The sequence below is a fragment of the Notothenia coriiceps genome, unplaced genomic scaffold (assembly GCF_000735185.1).
Source record: "Notothenia coriiceps isolate Sejong01 unplaced genomic scaffold, NC01 NC01_scaffold00037250, whole genome shotgun sequence".
NCBI lineage: Eukaryota > Metazoa > Chordata > Actinopteri > Perciformes > Nototheniidae > Notothenia > Notothenia coriiceps.
Window position 1 is genome coordinate 3,283,761 of NW_011369951.1, and position 15,580 is coordinate 3,299,340.

General features: G+C 45.4%; 1 protein-coding gene across 1 annotated transcript in view; it reads left to right on the plus strand.

The window, feature by feature from the left end:
• card14 (caspase recruitment domain family, member 14) overlaps window positions 1–11,671 on the plus strand; it is a 67,083-nt gene extending 55,412 nt beyond the window's left edge. The window contains exons 14-16 of the mRNA XM_010796603.1: window positions 7,615–7,733; window positions 8,405–8,520; window positions 10,801–11,671. Of these exons, the coding sequence (XP_010794905.1) occupies window positions 7,615–7,733; window positions 8,405–8,520; window positions 10,801–11,008 (443 nt within the window). The 3' untranslated portion in view covers window positions 11,009–11,671. The remainder of the gene's footprint in view (window positions 1–7,614; window positions 7,734–8,404; window positions 8,521–10,800) is intronic.
• The last annotated feature ends 3,909 nt before the right edge of the window (window positions 11,672–15,580 follow it).

The following is a 15,580-nucleotide window of genomic DNA, read 5'->3' on the forward strand; positions in this document are numbered from 1 at the left end:
AGCCGAAACCATGGCTGCTGGGGCCGGTTCTGGAGCCGGAACCATAGCTGTTGGGCACGGAACAGAAGCCTGGACCCTGGCTGTGTGAGCCAGGTAATGGAGCACGGAAGCATGGCTGTGTGGGCCGGTACCGGTGCACGGATCCATGGCTTTGCAGGCCAGTTCTGGAGCCGGAACCATGGCTGCTGGGGCCAGTGCCGGAGCCGGACACATGGCTGCAGGGGCCGGTGCTGGAGCCGGAAACATGGCTGCAGGGGCTCGGGCTGGTAGCCTGGACTTGGGTCTCCTTCTCTTAGGAGCCTTTTGGAGGCTCCGTGGACCTCCAAAAGCCAGACGAGACCCATCAAAGGCATTCTCGAAAGAAGCTATGTTGGGAACTGTGGCAGGCAGGGAGCTAGCATGCCTGGGTCTAGCAGGGCGGGAAACACATGTCTGGAGGTAGTCCATAATCCAGCCAGGTAAGAACTTCACTAACCCTGGTTTCTCTGTTGCCCTCTGGTATGCCTCTGCCAGGGCAGCCCTCTTTTGCTTCACACTGGTTGCTCCCCTCCATTTACCATAGCTGCAAGCCAGCAAGTAGGTAAATGAATACAACTCCACTTCAAATGGATCATCTGCTGGGTCCATATGCGGTTGGTTCATTCTGTCAGGGTTGGGGAAAAATAGGACCCAAATGCAGATTGAGGAGGGAAGCAGGTTTCAAAATGAAACAAAAGGCGAGCTTTATTCACAAAAACTGAAACAAAAACAAGAATCCAAGAACAGGTACGAGGTAGCATCCAAACAAAGGTGACTGTGACCAACATGAAGGGGGACATGAACGACAAATAATGAACCAACACTGAACACAGGAAGAGACAAGACTAAATACAGGGAGGGGGAATCACGAGACGAGAAACAGCCGGGCAGGGGAGGAGAAACACAAGGGCAACAGGTGAACACAATCAGACAATTAGACACACAAGGGAAACTAACGACAGGGAGGACAGAACAACAAAATAACCCCAAAACTAGGCACACAAAAACTCAAACCCTGACACCTAACGCCTGAAACACCTTCATTGGACTCCTTTGTTTACTTCAGTAACATAGTGACATCACTAGGTAACAGTCTCGCTCCTATTAGCAGTACTCTGACACATTGTATGATAGTTTAAGGGGCGGGACATCTCCCTTCAATTTTGTATAATACTTTTATTTTATTTTTAATTATTCACTTGTACTCTTTCCAAACATCTTTAGAATACATTTAAAAAATGCTTCAGGAAAACTACTTTTTGGAAATAGGTTGAAATAAGTAAAAAAGACAATATTACAGTATTACTATTTTTCAACCAAATAATGCTATGCTTTTGTTTAGAGTCTGGTGGGTTGGGATATGTAGTGCTGTCTTCTTCTAGTTATAAAAAAGTACTTTCAGTCATTTTCAAATAGATGCTGCTATTTCCCAAGTGTTAGCCTCAGAGGGATGAGGGGGGATTTAAAAGTAATCAAATTGAATGATGTAACATGTGATCAAGAAGGGATTCATTCATCTTTTCCATGACAAACTGCTACAGCTGAGCATCACAGGCCCACTGAGAGTCCATTAGCATCCTACCTTCCTTACCTGTGCTCGTCTCTATAGAAACACACAGGGGGGTGGAAGGTGTTGTCGCAGTCACCTTTGAGCCTTGGTAAACAACAGGAAGTCCCCCAGTGAACAAAAGGCAATCTGGTCAGTCACCTGGCACGCTACAGTGGAAGATCAGCTGTAGACAGGACATTACACTTTGAGATAGTGAGCAGCTTGTTAGGTGGACATACTTTGGGCTGGAGGTGTCTGAGACAAAGAGGAGTGGGAATGTTCTTGAACACAGCTTCTCCCCGGAGGTCGTTCACCATCCCCATCAACATCAACCTGCAGGGTGCTCGGAGGCGGCAGACACGGTAGGAGAGTAAGGACTGAAAAACACTGGGTGGTCTTCATAGGTTTTAACAATGCTTCACATTCTGATTTAGAACTCTTGGACACATATTGACATGTATGATTAAACAAACGTCTGAGAAGTTTAGAATTTAATTAAAGGGACATCCTGCAGATAAAGCTAATTAAAGAGACGGTTAGCCCAATATGAAAAGTTCCGATTTTCCTCTTACCTGTAGTGATTGCTATCAACCCTAGTCTTAGTGTGAGTTGCTGTTAGTTGGAGATACTGACCGTAAAGTTGCTAACTAAAGGCACCAACAAAAAGCATTTGCAAAACTGAAAAGCAATGCCTTTTCTAGTAATCATGGACCTGTTACTCAAGATAATCCACAGACTTGTGGAAAGCAGTTCTATAAAGAAACTTTTATTTCTATTGTATAACCACACAAAGGAACTGCTAAATACTCATGAAATAGAGACTGGTGGCAGAGTGGGATTTTAACATCAATAGCGCCCTTGTCTAAGCCAAGCTTTAACGTTAGCTAGCTCAAGAAAGCCTCATGTCTACAGTAGATTCACACCTCCTTCTACAAGGGGATACCTTTTCATGTTGGGAAAATGGTAAACATTCTACCTGCTAAAGAACAGTGGGTTAGCATAGTTATTGTGAGCACCTTATCATGCTAATGTTAGCATTTAGCCCAAAGCACCACTGTAAGTTTAGCCGCAAAGAGCTCTCTCAAAAACATGGCAGTAAAATACTAAATTGGCAGAGTGTCACGATCTGTCTGTGTTGTGTCTTGTCTTGCCTAGATCTGTCTTTGGTTTTCTGTCTGCGTTGTGTCTTGTCTAGATCTGTCTTTGGTTTTCTGTCTGCGTTGTATTTTGTCTTGTTTAGATCTGTCTGTGGTTCCCTGTCGTTAGTTTCCCTGGTGTGTCTAATTTACCCGATTGTGTTCACCTGGTGTCCCTGTGTTTTCTCCTCCCTCCTCACCTGTGTCTTGTTTGTATGATTAGTCTTGTGTGTATTTAAGTTCTGGTTTTTCTGTCTGTCTTTGTCTGTTCGTCTTGTGTAATGACTTGGTCTGAGGTGAGTGTTCTGTTCAGTCTTTGTTAAATAGTTTAGCCTTGAAATAAAGGAGTTATTTTTGTCACTTTAATCTGCATTTGGGTCCTGCTTCCTACACAAACCGTAACATTACGAACCGACCAGAGATATTGGCCCAGCAGATCCGTTTGAGCAGGAATTATTGGATTATACCTTTTCTTTGTCTGACTGCGCTAATCGATGGATAGGAGCGGTCAGGGTTCAGCAGCGAGAGGCTGCTCTGGCAGATGCATGCAAACTTACGATGAAGAATCAAGATTTGGTTAAATTCTTACCTGCCCGGCTTTTGCATTACCTCACGGTTTGTTTTCCCGATCCTGATAGACCCAGGTCTCCCGATTCCCTTTTTGATACCACACGCATCGGTGTGGTCCGTCTGGCGTCAGCCCCTGCTTCTCACCCAGTGTTTGCTCCAGAACCGGTCCCAGCAGCCATGGTTCCGGCTTCAGTATCGGCCCCAGTAGCCATGGTCCCGGCTTCGGTACCGGCCCCAGTAGCCATGGTCCCGACTCCAGTTTCGGCTCCAGGACTGGCTTACCGGCCAATGCCAGCTCCCCGAGTCCTGTCGGCGTACCGGCCGACTCCAGCACCTCGTCTCCTGTTGGCTGTTCAGCCGACGCCAGCTCTTCGAGTCCTGTCGGCGTACCGGCCGACTCAAGACTCTTCTCAAGACCCTTCTCAAGTCCTCTCTCAATTTCCTTCTAAAGTCCCCTCTCAAGTCATCTCTCAAGTCTCCTCTTGAGTTCCCTCTCAAGTCATCTCTCAAGTCCCCTCTCGAGTTCCCTCTCGAGTCATCTCTCGAGTTCCCTCTCGAGTCATCTCTCGAGTAATCTCTCGAGTCATCTCTCAAGTCTCCTCTCAAGTCTCCTCTCGAGTCCCCTCTCGAGTTACCTCTCAAGTCACTTCTCGAGTTCCCTCTCGAGTCACCTCTCGAGTTCCCTCTCGAGTCACCTCTCGAGTTCCCTCTCTAGTCACCTCTCGAGTCCCCTCTCGAGTCCCCTCTCGAGTCTCCTCTCGAGTTCCCTCTCGAGTCTCCTCTCGAGTCCCCTCTCGAGTTCCCTCTCGAGTCTCCTCTCGAGTTCCCTCTCGAGTCACCTCTCGAGTTCCCTCTCGAGTCCCCTCTCGAGTCCCCTCTCGAGTCTCTTCTCCAGTCTCCTCTCAAGTCTCTTCTCAAGTCTCCTCTCGAGTCCCCTCTCGAGTTACCTCTCAAGTCACTTCTCGCGTTCCCTCTCAAGCCCTCTCTCTCTCGAGTTTCCTCTCTCGAGTCCCCTCTCAAGTCACCTCTCAAGTTCCCTCTCAAGATCCTTCTCAAGTCACCTCTCAAGTCAACTCTCAAGCCCTCTCTCTCTCTCTCTCTCTCGTTTCCTCTCTCGAGTCCCCTCTCAAGTCACCGCTCGAGTTCCCTCTCAAGATCCTTCTCAAGTCACCTCTCAAGTCAACTCTCAAGTTTTCTCTCGAGTTCCCTCTCAAGCCCTCTCTCGAGTCCCCACTCCAGTCCCTACTCAAGTGCCGTTGGAGGTTCCGCTGGGGGTCCTGCCAACTCTATGTCCTGTCCCGTTGGGGGTCCCGCCGACTAATCTCCTGCCGGGGGTCCTGCCAACCCTATGTCCTGTCCCGTTGGAGGTACCGCCGTCACCTGTTCTGCCGGGGGTCCTGCCGACACCAGATCCTGTTCCGTTGGGGGTCCCGCCGACTACTCTCCTGCCGGGGGTCCTGCCAACCCTATGTTCTGTCCCGTTGGGGGTCCCACTGACTACTTTTCTGCAGGGGGTCCTGCCAACCCTATGTCCTGTGCCGTTGGAGGTTCCGCTGGGGGTCCTGCCAACCCTAAGTCCTGTCCCGTTGGGGGTCCCGCCGTCTACTCTTCTGCCGGGGGTCCTGCCAATCCCTTGTCCTCTTCCGTTGGAGGTCCCGCCGACTACTCTTCTACCGGGGGTCCTGCCAACTCTATGTCCAATGCCATTGGAGGTTCCGCTGGGGGTCCTGCCAGACCTATGTCCTGTTCCATTGGAGGTCCCGCCGACTACTCTTCTACCGGGGGTCCTGCCAACCCTATGTCCTGTCCCGTTGGGGTTCCGCCGTCTACTCTTCTGCCGGGGGTCCTGCCAATCCGTTGTCCTGTTCTGTTGGAGGTCCCGCCGACTACTCTTCTACCGGGGGTCCTGCCAACTCTATGTCCCGTGCCTTTGGAGGTTCCGCTGGTGGTCCTGCCAGCTCTATGTCCAGTCCAGTTGGAGGCCCCGCCATCATCTGTCTCGCCGGGGGTCCTAACAACACCTGGTCCTCTTCCGCGGCTCCGGTTCCTATTCGGCCGACACCGGGCTCTGCTCGGCCTCTGGAGCTGTCTGGTCTTCGTACTCGAGCCCGGCCCCCTGAGAGTCGCGGTCTTCGCCCTCGAGCCCGGCCCCCTGAGAGCCGCGGTCTTCGCCTTCAAGCCCGGCCTCCTGACTTTCCCGGCCGCGGTCCTCGCCCTCATGCTCGGCCCCCGCCCTCATGCTCGGCCCCCGCCCTCATGCTCGGCCCCCTGACTTTCCCGGCCGCGGTCTTTGCCCTCATGCTCGGTCCCCTGACTTTCCCGGCCGCGGTCTTTGCCCTCATGCTCGGTCCCCTGACTTTCCCGGCCGCGGTCCCCGCCCTCATGCTCGGCCCCCTGACTTTTCCTGCCGCGGTCCTCGCCCTCATGCTCGGCCCCCTGAGTTCGCCCGCGGTGGCCTTCGCCCCTCAATAACCCCCACCTTGGACTCTGTCTTGCCCCCGGGCCATCCGCCCGAGTCCCCCTTCTCGGCTTCTGCCTTGCCCCCGGGCCGTCCGCCCGAGATCCCTTCCTGGTCCTCTGCTGTGCCCCTGGGCGGTCAGCTCAGTCCCGTCCTCCTGACCCCCTCCACCCACCCTGGTGGCCTAGTGATGCGTACCTGTTCGTGGATTCTTGTTGTGCCTCGTGCCTCGTACCTGTACCTGGATTCTTGTTTTGTTCGGCCTTTGGGAAATAAAGCTCGCCTTTTTGTTTCCTTTTGAAACCTGCTTCCTCCTCATTCTGCATTTGGGTCCTATTTTTCCACACACCCTAACAGAATGAACCAACCACGAATGGACCCAGCAGATTATCCATTTGAGGTAGAATTATAGCATTTTACCTTTTATCTGGCTTGCTGCTTTGATTGGTGGAAGGGAGCGTCCAGAAGAGGGCTGCTCTGGTAGAGGCGCACCGGTTGGCAGCAGAGAAACCATGTTTTGTTGAGTTCTTACCTGACTGGATTTTGGACTTCCTTTCAACATGTGATTCCCGGCCTGCTAGCCCCAGGCATGCTAGCCCTCTGCCTCCCAATTCCCAACCTGACGCCATACGTCTCTGTGTTTTCCGTCTGGAGTCAACCCCTGCTTCTTCCCCATTTCCTGCTCCTGTCCACGAGCCGTACTCGTCTGGCTTTTGGAGGTCCACGGAGCCTCCAAAATGCTCCTAAGAGAAGGAGTCGCAGGTCCAGGCTAGCAGCCCGAGCCCCAGAAGGACAGTTCTGGCCCCAGCAGCCATGGTTCCAGCCCCAGTTCTGTCCCCAGCAGCCATGGTTCCGGCCCCAGTAGCCATGGTTCCAGCCTCAGTCCTAGCCCCAGCAGCCATGGTTTCGACTCCAGCCCCTCGTCTCCGGCCGACACCAGCTCCCCGTGTCCTGTCGGCATTCTGGCCGACTCCAGCCCCCCGTGTTCTGTTGGCGAACCGACCGTCTCAAGTTCCTTCTCAAGTCCCCTCTCAAGCCACATCTCCAGCTCCCTCTCGAGTCTCCTTTCAAGTCACTTCTCGAGTCTCCTTTCAAGTCACCTCTCGAGTCACCCCTCGAGTCCCCTCTCGAGTCATCTCTCAAGTCTCCTCTCCAGTTCCCTCTCGAGTCCCCTCTCAAGTCACCCCTCCAGTTCCCTCTCGATTCCCCTCTCGAGTCATCTCTCAAGTCCCCTCTCGAGTCATCTCTCAAGTCTCCTCTCNTTTTTTCAAAATGTCACTTCTTTTTTTTTCTTTTTCCAGAATTTGGCTTTTCTTTTTAAATCATTTTGTGACATTCTCACTGAAGAGACTTGCAATTGTTTGCCCTAGACTTCTGCTTTCAGACGTAGTTAATTATGAAGTTATTACCCTATCAGATAATAATCCAATGCAGAGGCAATGATGTTATATAATACATTATTTTATACAGTATATATTAAATATTTATATATGTCTTTTTGTATAGTCTTATATATAAAACTGGCCCTTTGATTGCAACCATTATGCTAATATGGCCCGAGTTTGACACCCCTGGACTAGTGTATTCGAAAGAAAGAAAGAAATGCAGATGAAAAAAACTGGCACTGCCAATAGATTACATTTATGTTGAATCATTTTCTGAATTTACACTTTCATAGAATTCTCATAAAGCTTGTAAAACGTATGAAATTATAAAACTAGTTAGAATTCTAAACTGCAACTGTGTGGAATAATTGATCAACATATACGACGGAATTATAAAGCCAATTTGATATGCAGAAAATAGCATTAAGAACATACATAGATGATCTCTTCATGCCTAACCTCCCCTCCCCCCTCTCACCCCCCCTCCCCCCTCTACAGAGGTGCTGAGCTTCAGTGAGCACGCAGCCCGGCTGCAGAGGTCTGAGATCCTGGAGGAGTTTGAGCAGGGGAGAAACTGCTGCTACACCCTGCAGAGCGTGGAGAAAGTCATGAAGAAGGTCAGAAAGCTCAACACACACAAACAAATAATCTTATATTTGAAATCTCTCATTGGAGGCTGGTGAACAGTGAAAATAAATCTTAAAACATTTCCACACTAGGTGGGGTATCTGCTTTAGTCCAGAATTTATTCCATAACCTTCATAAATATGCAGCATCACACATATAACGCCATGTTCCGATCATTCATTCAGGCTTCTACAAAGTGCCCACATACACCTCTACACACATCACACTGGTCTATTATAACTCCATATACTGAAAAAGTATATTAATATGAAAAGAATATTACGTTTTAGGATCACGTTTTCTTCATTATGAAACAAACGCTATTGGATCACATGTTAAGATATCATTTTAGATGTAACTATATCAAAAATATAATACAATTATGACAGAAAAGGGTTACATTGGTGAGGCACATTTACCTTAAACTGCTCAAAGTATTTCATTAATATGTTTCTATCATAATTTCTCTAATTAACTGTTTAAAAAAACACTATCTGCCTCTGGCTTTAGATTTGCCATGAAAAGTAAAAACCAGGATTAAATCATTTCAGACATCTTTACATATTATGCCTTAAATATATTTAATGTAATAGCAATCCTGCATATTCAAAAATCCTCTTTATAACCCCTCTTCCACATGTCCCCCCCCCTCTTCTCACAGGGGATTCACTGCGTGCTGCCGTTGGGGCTGGATTGCGTGCGTCGGCTGCGCCGGGCTGAGATCTTCCCCATCATCATCTTCATCGGCCAGACTGCACGTAGTGCACGCAAACTGAGGTCAATCTTTCTCCTTCTTCATAGAAATTCTAAAATAGTTCACCACAATGCTCTCTGAAATCACATTTAGACAATCACCATAAGCCGGACAATGTTTACATAGTTTAAACTTGATCTCAACACTGATACGTTTCTATGTTCTGAAGGTTGAGTAGAAATTACAACACATATATTTACTTTGATCAGTTATTACATAACAGAAGATTACCTTTTTTTCATGTTGCATGCTTTAAAATGAAGAACATCTTATTATAATAATGATGATTAATAGCATTTAATTTAGCGCTTTACATGACATATTATATATATCAATACTGTGGATAACACCCGCAGGAGCAATTTAGGGTGAAGTGTCTTGCCCAAGGACACAACGGCATGATGAGTGCAGTGGCAGTCAAGGTGGGATTGATCTGAGGAGCAGCGCACTTATGCTCCACTTAAAGCTGTAGTGACTTGTCAATTGGCACATGCTGCTCTATCGTCTATTTTCCCCTAGTTTACAAAGTGAACATTCATTTCTGAATAAGACTTGATTTAGTTGAAAGCATAAACCTAGGAACTTTACAAAAGTAAAGAAATGTGTACTGATCTAATCAATCTAGCAATAAGTAAGGTCATTTTCTCATAGACCTCAATACAATCTGGGTTCTTTTTGCAAAAGTCAACTCCTGCTGGCTGTTAAATGTTGCCACTTGAGAGTATTAGCCTCTCTCCCTTTGTGAAGTTCAGTGTATACCAGTACAGTAGATACATCCATCTACAATGATCCTACTTTTTCCTGAATGATGTTTAATCCTTTCAACTAACAGCTCAAACTTCCAACCTTGTGTTGTGGGCTAAATAAGCAATAACATGAGAACAGCATGTCGTTTTCCCACTGAAGTTAAAACAACACAAACGTGTTTTCCTTCTTTGTCTGCAATGTGTTCTGGTCCATTGAGGCTGCTGCCACTGGAAAAACTGATACTGTACCTCGGCTTTACGTCAAGAGTGAAACTTGATTCCTCTGATCAGGAGGTTAAATGTTGATCTTCTAAAGAACTTTCTCCCCTTAAACTCAATCGTAGCCGATAATAAATATACAGATTTATTACACTGCTTCGATGAATACATGATTCTGATTGGTCATTTTGGACATTCTGCAGTCTGCTATTTCTCATTAGCAGTACGCAGTACGCTGTAAAGGACATACTGATCATAGAACCACGTCCTTTCATATCAATCTATGATATCAATGCTCAAAAAGAAGTCTCGTAAATGTAACAATCTGAGCTGGTTAGAGGTTAAACATTGACTTACATTGGGAAGGACTCGAAGGAGACTCCATTACATTACATTACATTGCATTTAGCTGACGCTTTTATCCAAAGCGACTTACAATAAGTACATTCGACCAACAAGATACAAACTTGAAAACAGGATCATATAAGTACATCAGGTTTCATAGAGCTAAAACATTTCAAGTGCTACTCAACTGGCTTTAGATAAGCCAGTCCTTTATTAGTATATAAGTACTTTGTTAGCAATTCTATCGCTCGAAGTGGAGTCGAAAGAGATGAGTTTTCAGTCCCCCCCGCAAGATGTGTAAGCTATCTGCTGTCCTGATTTCAATGGGGAGCTCATTCCACCATTTTGGAGCCAGGATAGCAAACCCACGTGTTTTTGCTGATGGGAACTTGGGTCCCCCTCGCAGTGCGGGTGCAGCGAGCTGTTTGGCTGATGCACAGCGGAGTGCACTTGCTGGGGTGTACAGTTTAACCATGTCCTGGATGTAGGAAGGGCCAGATCCATTCGCAGCATGGTACGCAAGTACCATTGTCTTGAAGTGGATTCTAGCAGTTACTGGAAGCCAGTGAAGGGAGCGGAGGAGCAGCGTGGTGTGGGAACATTTAGGAAGGTTGAAGACCAAGCGAGACTGCTGTAAATCAGCAGATCATATTTGTTCACATAAATCAACTTCACACAACGAATACTTGAATGGCCTTAATTTAAATGTGTAAAATGGGCTAAAAGTAGTAGGCGGCGAGGCTCTTGGAAAACATAAGTGCGCATGCTCTGACTATGGGCCCAATGGATGTGGAAGATCCCCAGGAGATTCAGGTCATGTTGGTTTCCTGCACCACTGAGCATCTTTCATATAAGAACAGGGCCCAGCTTCCAACGCTGCACCCAGTTCTGTTCATTCATGGAAAATAATGGTCTGCATATGGAATTTGCCAACAAACAATATGATCATTTTTGTTTTTGTATTCATTTTGTTAATTCCCCCTACACTTCCAGGTCAAAGCTGCAGCGCCACAACCAGTCAGAGGAGAGTCTGCTGGCGTGTTCGAGGAGCGAGGAGCCGCTGCTGGACAAGCTGCCCTGCCTGTATCACAGCGTGGCCCCTGACTCCTGGTGTGACCAGGCCTCCCTGCTGAGCAGCCTGCGCACCGTCATCTGGGAGGAGCAGAAGAAGGTCGTCTGGGTGGAGCCCGAACTGTGGTGAAGCACAGGATACAACAGAAAAGAAACCTAGAAAATAGGAAAAGTATAGGAATTTGTGATAATATCTTAAAGGGCTTATTAAGATATATTTAGCTTTACAATCAATATTTTTGTAAACATGAGTATGTGTCTATGATACTTATAAGTGGGTGACTCTCATACAGTGCAATCTTCTGTACTTTTAAAGTGTATGAAGCTGTATCGTTATATTTACCATAACCAGAAACATTTTCTAGTCTGTGTTGCCTCCTTTTTGGAGGCATTTGTTTAAAGGAAACAGGTTACCACTAAAATACAAACATACTGTAATGACTTGAATGCACTTTATCTCTACAATATGTTGTACAGTAGATCATTTCCCACTAGGAGGGATTCTCTTTTAATGCCTAGGATCTGTCATCTCTTGTCTTTGAATATTTGAATAGTACTGTATGAGACAGGATTCTTGTAAGGAAGAACAAATGCTGAATTGTAAAATGACTTTTATTGTTACACAATACTTTGCCTTTAAGTGGCCCACAAAGGCAGGTTTCACGGTTGAGATTGTATACTGTAAGTTTTCATGGCATCTCTGAATTTGTGTGGAAGTTTTGTTTGCAGATTCTCCAGGCCTAATCGTTTCTTTAATGTTTGTTCCCACATGTCTCACTGTATGCCTACTCATTAAATAAGATGTATCATTATTTAATAGTTTGTCTTCATTTCAGTGAATTCAACATTTAATGTAGGCTATTAAACATGGTTTTACATTTCCTTATTTTTCTTTTGAACTAGTTATACAAGATGTGTTCAGCTGATGGACATTTGAAAGGCGGTGTGTGTGCTTTCCAAATTAGCCTATGGTTTTTATTTTCTCAAACTATCTCATCTGGACTTAGTTTAGACTTTAACAAGGAGAGATACAAAACTCATAATGTAGAAAAATAACGTTTCTATAATGGCAGGTGCATAACAACATTTGATATTTGATTAGACATCATCAGGCATATGTTTAGCATAACGTAAACGAAGATCTCGAAGCTCGCGCGTAAACTGGGTAGGCTCGCGCCACCCTGCCTCGCGAGAGTTCAGTCCCATTAGTAGTTGCTCCACCACAAGAGGGAATTTGGCCTTTTTTATTTTTCAGGGGAAACCATTCCAGTGGACCATTTTCATACACCACCCGGGGGGTCTCACGTCTCACCCGCGGGAACTGCAGCTCGAGCTCCGTGAAATGAGACAGGTACGTGCTGCTAGCTTAATTGCTGCTGTGTAAATGTCTTTCAAGTGAATTTGTGGAAGGGACTAAATAGTGGGAGCTGACAGTAACTCAATGTCATACAACTAATATGTTTCCCTCACTCAGTAGGCCTACAGCTCAGAAGGGGACATTTTGCTCTCAGGCTTCAATTCAAACCTCTGCTGTACAAAGTAGGCCTGTACATTGCGTGTAACGTTTAATTTAGTAGGCTACAGTCTCACAACGTTGGAGGTCGAGGAGCAACTGTTAATAACACAAACATAAATTTCAGCTTATAATTTTAATGCTAAATTAACTGAATAATTTTAAATATAGGCTACTGTTTGAATTATTATTTTCACAGAAGTTGCCATATGTCATTGCTATGTCAACACGGGTGCAATTAAAACACTTTATTGTGGTTACGTTGTTATTATTGTGTAACAGCCATTCTCGTAGCCAGCATGCACTTTACCAGTGCCCTAACTAACCCACCAACGCGGCCATTAATAATACCTGCGTTTACCCTGCAACGGCATGTCAACGTGGCTGCGGTCAGAAAGGCCCATACACATTAGTTTAGTTGTTTGTTTGATATAAAATCATGCACCATATTTATACAGTATATAGCACTTATTTTACAATATCCAAAATGAGGTTATATTTAAGTTGGAAGTAGGACTTGACACTTAGGAATGCTAACATGGCCATGACTTTATTAAACGTTTTAAAAGTTATAGTAGAATATAAGTACACAACAATGGTTAAAAACTAGCAGCACTATAAAAAAGGCAGTTAACAGATAAAAGTAAAGCAGTAACAGCCAGTAATAACAGTAATACCTGTATTTTCACATAACAATTATTGCACTTGGTTTTTTTAATATTTCACACGTTCTTTATATGACAAGTGTTGGAGGTATTTCAGGCATGTAATTGTTTGTATTCAACAAAAAGGTATAATGTATTTATAATGAAAGGATTATTGTCAATGGCAAAACTAACAAGTAATTGGTTAGATTTACGAATCCTGTAAGTATGCTTTATATTAAAGTGGTAACATGTGCTGGAAAGAATTAGCAAAAGAATCCTTGTAATCTGTTGCAGTTCCCATTTACCGATTGAGGAGTATTTTTCTATCTACAATAGCTACCATGACCATGAGCGTCCACAGGGGGGAGGCAGAGAGAAATGAATGTGTGTTAGAGGGAGTTGGGAGAAGAAAACATGGTTCCTACCGAGAGAGGAAGAGCAGGGAGAGATGTGAGGGGACACTTTGGTTTCTTCTGATTGTCATGCTGTTGGCTGTTGACCAGTTTTTGATTTGACTGCCTGTGTGTACTAGCCAGCAGAAAACAAGGACAATCAATGCTCCCCACATACGCCCCTTCTCAACCCTTTTTTTTTATCTGGTGGTGATTATTGACTGGATCTGAAGGATTTTTACTAAGACTTCCACTGAATCATGGCTCCATCAGGGTCCAGAACCCTAAACCCTCCCTCCTGTTGCTGGGAAACCACTCCAGTGATTTGTGTGTTGTTAGAGTGCATTATAGACACTGACATGGATGGAGAGAAAGAGAGAGAAACCTTGGCCCAAATAGGGGAAAGAAAGAGAGGGAGAGGAAGAGAGGGGTGGGGGTTGAAGAATAAAAATGATTACATGTTCATCTTCTGTGGCTCCCATTCGCTTTCTTGTACTGTCTCTCACAAACACATACACACAGCACTGTAGGGCTTGATTAACATGCTTTGATTCCCCTGTCTCTCGCCTGCTCGCTTTTCACTGGCATTTTAACTCAGTTGAGTTTCAGCTTTTGGGATGAAAGGAATGAAGAATGTGTTTGGTAGAACAACTGCTGTTGGGGAGAACATTTGATGTTTAATTGATAGAGGTCGGATGTCAAAGCAGAAGGCTTGTTATTTGCAATTACCCTAAATCACAGTGAGTGTGTGAGTGAGTGTATGTGAATATCTGTCTCTGTCTATGTCCGTGTGTGTGTGTGTGTGTGTGTGTGTGTGTGTGTGTGTGTGTGTGTGTGTGTGTGTGTGTGTGTGTGTCTCTGTCTGTCTGTGTGTGTGTGTGTGTGTGTGTGTGTGTGTGTGTGTGTGTGTGTGTGTGTGTGTGTGTGTGTGTGTGTGTGTGTGTGTGTGTGTGTGTGTGTGTGTGAGAGTGAGAGTGAGAGTGTGTGTGTGTGTGCGCGTGGGGTTGTGTGAGAGATTTACTGCCGTAAGCCATGTCTTTGTGCACTGAAAGTGTGAAAGATTTCATACCACGGTCAGAAACGCCTCTCTCTGCCAAATTCCTCTCTCCTTGATGTGAGAGTAAAACTGTCACTTTAATTCAAAACAATAGGCCGCTGCTCTGCAGTGCTTTGCCTCTTACTGTGAGGAAACCTTTTGCGGGATAAATACAGTGGGTTTTTCAAATGCGAATCTGAGGTTTTCAAAAATGCACAGTCTTTAAAAATCCATTGTCTTATTGCCTGTTTCCAAGAGGTGTTGTACAGTCTTCATACCACTGAGGGTGGCCTGAATATTTGAAACACCTCAGTACTTTTGAGCATTCAACAAAAATGCGAACTTTAAAACAATCACTGTTTGCACTGGTTAGTGATAAACACATCTTGTATTCCTCCACTGGCAGCCATGGTCCACCTACACAGGTGTTACTAATGAATGAGTATTATTAAGAGCGTTTCTCAAATTGTGTGTACGTGTGCAGACTGGGCTTCAAAGACTTGCTCTTAGTCTTTGACGTCAACGATAGCCTATGTATGTACCCATCCAGCAGACACAGAGCGACATTATGTTTCTGTCCATTCAACCAATATTAGTTCAGTATTCACTTTATATTGAAGCTTGGTCTCAACAAAATATCTGGCTCTTCCTTTTCCAGTTTGTACTCACATTGTCTATTCGTCATTGTATGCTAGGCATCTAACATACTTTCATATTTCATTGAAAACAGCTGCCGGCTGTGTGCAAACATGTGATACTGTTAGAGGTGTCAAAAGCTGGAAAGCTAAACAATTATTTAAAGAAGGCTTAAGAAATTAGTAGATCACAGTTTAAAGTAATTCTTCCTTTTGATTTGGGGTTTTTAGTGGGAATGATTAATAAGTGCAGCTTTCAAGGTTTTAATTAGAAGCAAGCTGATGGTTATGGTTATTATATAACAATTCTAATTCAGTGGCTTCAAACACACATTTGCCACATTTGTTCTTGAATGTTGTGGTTTTAGGCTGATATTCAAAATGGTAACATAAATCCTCTCTCTCTCTCTGCTTGCAGCGCTGACCCTCTGATGACCCAGGATGGTGTGAGACACGTCACATAAGAGTGGCAGCACACC